Source organism: Arachis duranensis, chromosome 3 (assembly GCF_000817695.3).
Source record: "Arachis duranensis cultivar V14167 chromosome 3, aradu.V14167.gnm2.J7QH, whole genome shotgun sequence".
In the NCBI taxonomy this organism is placed as follows: Eukaryota; Viridiplantae; Streptophyta; class Magnoliopsida; order Fabales; family Fabaceae; genus Arachis; species Arachis duranensis.
In genome coordinates this window covers 105,729,013-105,734,729 of record NC_029774.3, presented here as the reverse complement: position 1 = coordinate 105,734,729, position 5,717 = coordinate 105,729,013, and the positions used below count along the sequence as shown (strand labels likewise).

At 35.9% G+C, this 5,717-nt stretch overlaps 1 protein-coding gene across 1 annotated transcript in view; it reads left to right on the top strand.

The window, feature by feature from the left end:
• Window positions 1–4,318: 4,318 nt before the first annotated feature.
• Window positions 4,319–5,717, top strand: part of LOC107479989 (40S ribosomal protein S11) — a gene marked incomplete in the record, with an annotated part of 1,688 nt that continues 289 nt past the window's right edge. The window contains 6 exon segments of the mRNA XM_016100112.3: window positions 4,319–4,470; window positions 4,571–4,611; window positions 4,717–4,817; window positions 5,274–5,418; window positions 5,511–5,600; window positions 5,687–5,717. Coding sequence (XP_015955598.1) covers window positions 4,459–4,470; window positions 4,571–4,611; window positions 4,717–4,817; window positions 5,274–5,418; window positions 5,511–5,600; window positions 5,687–5,717 — 420 coding nt within the window.

Here is a 5,717-nt window from a genome sequence, read left to right as displayed (position 1 = left end):
TGCATGCACTGCTCATGCCATATATACTCTCCGTTTTGTCATCAAGGGCGGACAACAAGCAAGATCAATAAAAATAGCACCTTAAACCCTGCAAGAAAGTGTCAGAGCACAGTCCAAAATATCAAATAAATTAAATTGAAATGTAGCAGTAGTTATGGTTATACAGTTATGCAGAAATAACAAACATAAGTCCCAAAGTATCAAAAGAGACAGTTTTATGAGACAAAAACAGGAGCAGTCAGCAGCAGCTTGATGAGACAATCCTAAGCATCAGAACCATTTTTCTCCGAGTCAATTTCTTCATCAGCATCAGTGGCAGGGTCTTCATCCTTTTGTAGGTTGTCAATGAATGTCATGAATACAGCTACTCTATCTCTTGACTTCCGGAGGAAATTCTCATGCTTGCTTGCTAGCCTCCTTTGTTCCTTGCTCATGAAAATCATGTGATTTGATTGTGAGACAAATTTCTGGACTACATCTTTGACAACATTCAGCAGAGCAGATTTTTATCCAGTGAAGATGGAAGTACCCTCGGTGGAAGGAGGAGGAGATTCCTTAGGTATAAAGTCATCATCTTCATAATCCAAGACCACTCTCCCTGAACGAGTAAGCCCTTTTTGCTGTTTCACTGAACCACCCCTTTTTAGATATGAATTCTTGTTTTCATATTTCTCATTGGACAAGTCAACACCAAAGAGCTCAAAAACACAAGTTAGAAACATGCCATAAGGTAGAGCTTTGTCTTCCTCACTTCTAACAGAATCAAACATGTATCTAACCATCAAATAAGCAAAAGAAATCTCTATTTTTGTGATCAAGGCATACAAAACAAGTATGTCAGTGTAAGAAACCCTTTGATATGAATCGCTTTGAGGAAGTATGATGTGGTTGACAACTCGGTGCAACTGAGCACGTTCATATCCTAGGGCTTTGTGAGTGGGTGCGATACCATTAATTAAAGAAACATGTTCACAAATGTGAGACAAAGCATCATTGAAAAAAATACCAACTCATTCATCCCACTTAACAGAAGTATAGGCACAAGGCCCAACATTAGTATACTTCAATGCATTACTGATTGTTTCATTATTCAAGACAATGTCTCGGTCTTTAACATAGGAGTGAACAGTGCCCTCATGATATGTCAGATTTGCATAAAACTCTTGAACCAACAGAGGTTAAACATGCTTTTTGATGTTAAAGAGATGATTCCAATTCAAAAATTCCATATTTGCAACAAAAAGAAAACCTTTCTTTTTCAAAGTTGGTAAGTCAACAAGAAAAGAGGGACACAGAGTATGGTACTTAATAACTCCTTCAAAGAAATATAGTTCATGCAGATTTAAATCTATATGGATTATAGTTTGAGTGAGATGTTATGAAGTGAGATTTATGAGCAAAAGGATCAATGTCTGGTTCTCTAACATATTTGAGAGGAATATGAGTTTTACCTCTTTGAGAACGCAAGGGGACCGACCTATGTTTAGGCTGAGTTGGCTCAGGAACTGGTTCTTCAGCAGCAGGGCGTTTGCCTTTGGAAGAGCTTGATTTTGAAAAACTAGGTTTTGAAGGAGGTGCCTTGGGTGGTGGCGTCGACTTGGCAGAGGCAGGATATCTTGGAGTATTCTTGGTCCACGCCATATGATCAGTTCATGGAGGAGAGGTATGAGGAGAATATGAGGGAGTGAAGATTTGGTCCTTTGAACGATAGAAGGCCTAGGTTTTGCAGGAAGCTTGTGTATCTTTTCTCTAGGAGGCTTTTGTACAATAGTTTTCTTCCTCGTTTGAGTGGTTTCTGGTTGAGAAGAAAGAGAAGTGATAAAGGTAGCGGAGGAAATCGAAGAGTTTGAAGAGGAGTTATGGAGGGAAGAGAAGGAGTATTGGTAATCGTACCAAAAAAACTTTTCTAAAATCATGCAACTGTATCACCTTCTGATTTGACTTCGAAATGACTTGACATCATGAGAAAAGAAAGATTTGATTTTTATTTAAAATGAAAGAAAGTAAATCAATTTTGAAATATAAAGATTAAAATCTTTTTGGACCCAACCGAAAACAAAACAGAAACAACAAAAAATCAAACATGCCAACAAAAACCAAAAAAGATCTAACATTCATATTGGGCCCAGAGGTGGCTTGGATTAAGGAAATACGTTGGACCACCCATTCAGATTTTGAGGTTGGCCCAGATAAAACTGCACCAACAACGAGTCTAGAACACATAGCTTGAAGGGAATGCTCTTCACCTGCTCAGAATTGTCTCATACATGTTTATGAGACAAAACTCCAACAAACATATCAGCAACTTTCAAATAAAGAATCATGGCTTAAAATTCCTAGACTAGTCCTAAGCATACAGAATCTGTCCTCAACAAGTGGTTTTGTGAAAATATTTGCTAATTGTTCTTCCGATTTAACAAATTGAATGCTAATATCCCCTTTTTGAACATGTTCTCTTATTGAGTGAAATCTCACTTCAATATGTTTAGTCATAGAGTGCAAAACTGGATTTTTAAAAATATTAATAGCACTCATATTATTACATAACAAGGGAATATTTTCAACACTTAATTTGTAATCGGCAAGCTGTATTTTTAACCATAAAAGCTGAGAACAGCAAGAAGAAGCAGCTATACACTCAGCCTCTGTAGTGGATAAAGCTACTGTGGACTGCTTCTCACTTGACCAAACATTTAAGAACTTTTCAAGGAAGCAACATAAGCCTGATGTGCTCCTTCTATCAACTCTATCACCGGGAAAATCTGCATCACAATAACTAACTGTAGAAAAATCATTAATCTTAGGATACCAAAGACCAAAATTGGATGTGCCATGAATATATCTAATGGTGCTCTAAACTGCAGAAAGATGAGACTCTTTTGATTTAGATTGGAATCTTGAACACATTCCAACACTTTGCATGATATCAGGTCTAGAGGAAGTTAAGTACATAAGAGAGCCAATCATTCCTTTATACCTAGTCTCATCTACATCTTTCTCAGTTTCTCCCTTGTCTAATTTTGAATTAGGGTGCATGGGAGTTTCCATGGGTTTGACATTATCCATAGCAAATTTCTTAACTAGTTCCTTGGTATACTTCTCTTGATGAATGAAAATATCTTTTTTTTTTTAGTTTGTTTAATTTGCAGCCCAAGAAAAAAATTAAGTTCACTCATCATACTCATGTCAAATTCACTTGTCATGAGTTTTCCAAATTCAATACAAAGGGATTCATTTGTTGATCCAAAAATAATGTCATCAACATATATTTGGACTAGAATGAAAGAATCATTAGAATTTTTGATAAATAGAGTAGTGTCTGTGTGCCTCTTTGAAAATCATTTTTCAAAAGAAAAGAGCTAAGTCTCTCATACCAAACTCTAGGAGCTTGTCTTAGACTATAGAGAGCTTTTGATAATTTGAAAACATGGTTAGAAAGCTCTTTATTTTCAAAACCAGGTGGTTGCTCCACATATACTTATCTATCTATCACACCATTCAAAAATGCACATTTCACATCCATTTGATATAATTTAAAACCACAAAACGCAGCATAAGTTAAGGAAAGTCTTATGGCTTCTATTCGGGCAACAGGGGCAAAGGATTCATCAAAGTCTATCCCTTCTTCTTGGTCATATCCTTGTGCCACTAGCCTTGCTTTGTTTCTTGCAATGCTACCATCCTCTCCTAGCTTGTTTCGAAAGATCCACTTGGTGCCGGTCACTTTCTTTCCATTTGGCCTTGGAACCAACGTCCATTGATTCTTCTCAAATTCAAGAAGCTCATCTTCAATTGCCTTTACCCAGAAAGAGTCATTAAGGGCTTCTTTGATATTCTGAGACTCTATTTAAGAGAGAAAGACAATGTTTGTTCCTTCGTTTATTTTTCTATGAATGTGATCATTTTTCTTTGAACAAAGATGGTTGGGTGATATATATATATATATGCACATCTTTTATATATAATTTTATATATTAAAAATAATTGAAAAAAAATTATAGAAAGAGAATATACATTATTTTTTATATAATTATATTATTTTACAATAAACTTTCTTTCTCTCTCTTGTTTTTAAAATAATGTTTATCCAGTATATCTATTTTTTTTGTTATTTTTTATGATATAAGAAATAAATTTTATTTTTTTATCAATAATTTTTTATTTTTAATATAAAAAATAAAAAATATACCATCATTAATGGAGAGACGAAATAAAAATGCATAAAGTGGGTAATCATTAATCGGCCAAAAAAGAATGGACCTGTTCATAAATGGACTTAAGAAAGAAATAGTTGGGCTCAATGATTGAAGGAGAGCCCATTTGGGATAACAGGTCCTTTGTTTATAATAAAGCGATCGATCCTCTTGGCTCGAATTAGGGTTTTGCGTGCTCCGTGCTGTTCTTTGCTGCTGTTCGTTCTCTCTGCTGCTTGCACCACGCACCTTCCAGGATTCACCAATGGCGGAACAGGTTCCATCATCGATCCACTCTCTTTTCAACTCGATAATCGCATCAACTTATTATTCTTTTCGTTTCTGAAATCTCACACTTTCTACTACTTGTTCTGCAGACGGAGAAGGCTTTCTTGAAGCAACCCAAGGTTTTCCTCTGGTAATGCTCTTCCCTCTTTTTCCCTTTCAGTTTGTTCATGATCTGTTACTCCATGTGTTCATCTTCTTAGTGGCTAATGAGCATTTTGGAATCTGTGTGATGCAGCTCGAAGAAATCAGGGAAAGGGAAGAGGCCTGGAAAAGGAGGCAACAGGTTCTGGAAAAGCATTGGTTTAGGTTTTAAGACTCCCAGAGAGGCTATTCAAGGTTTCACCTTCCACCTTTTTTTATTTATTATTTATTATCTCTGTTCAACTATTGAGTTTTAATTATTCTTTATTTAGCTGTTAAATCCCTTGTTTATAATGTAATTGCTTCTTGTGAATCACTATTATTAGGCATCACATTGATACATAATAATAGATTGTCCTTTCAATGCTGTAGCATGGTCTTATTTATCTATGCTTGTCTGTGTAAACTATTCATGGTGAAAGTATAGATTATATTCGTTAAGATGGTATCTTCCTTTATGTTGGAAGTTACATAAAGTTTTAAGAGTGCCATTTCAATGCTCCTTATTTGTTGTCTGATCAAAGATGTAATTGATGTTGGAATTGTACATGGAATTTTCAGTTGTTTGTTGGAGTTACATGGACACTTTCACTCGTAGATGTGATTATCTTCTATGCCTCTGACAATAGTGGTTTGTCTGCTTGTTTCTAGGGACTTACATTGACAAGAAATGCCCATTCACTGGCACTGTGTCCATCCGAGGTCGCATTCTTGCAGGTACTTGCCACAGTGCCAAGATGACCAGGACTATCATCGTTCGTCGCAACTATCTTCATTTCATTAAGAAATACCAAAGGTGATCCTTCTTTTTCTACCTAGAGAAATGTTAGGTGACCCAATAAATAGTTTTCCAATTGCTTACTGGAATTTGTTTTGGTATCACCATAGGTACGAGAAGAGGCACTCAAATATCGCAGCACATATATCTCCATGCTTCCGTGTGAAGGAAGGAGATCATGTTATCATAGGGCAATGCAGGTTGGTATTCGATTCTTCAATCTTGTGATTCTTTGTGGCTTAGGAAAGTCTTTTCTGTCATTTATTTTATTGAATTCTTTTAACAGGCCATTGTCAAAGACAGTGAGGTTTAACGTG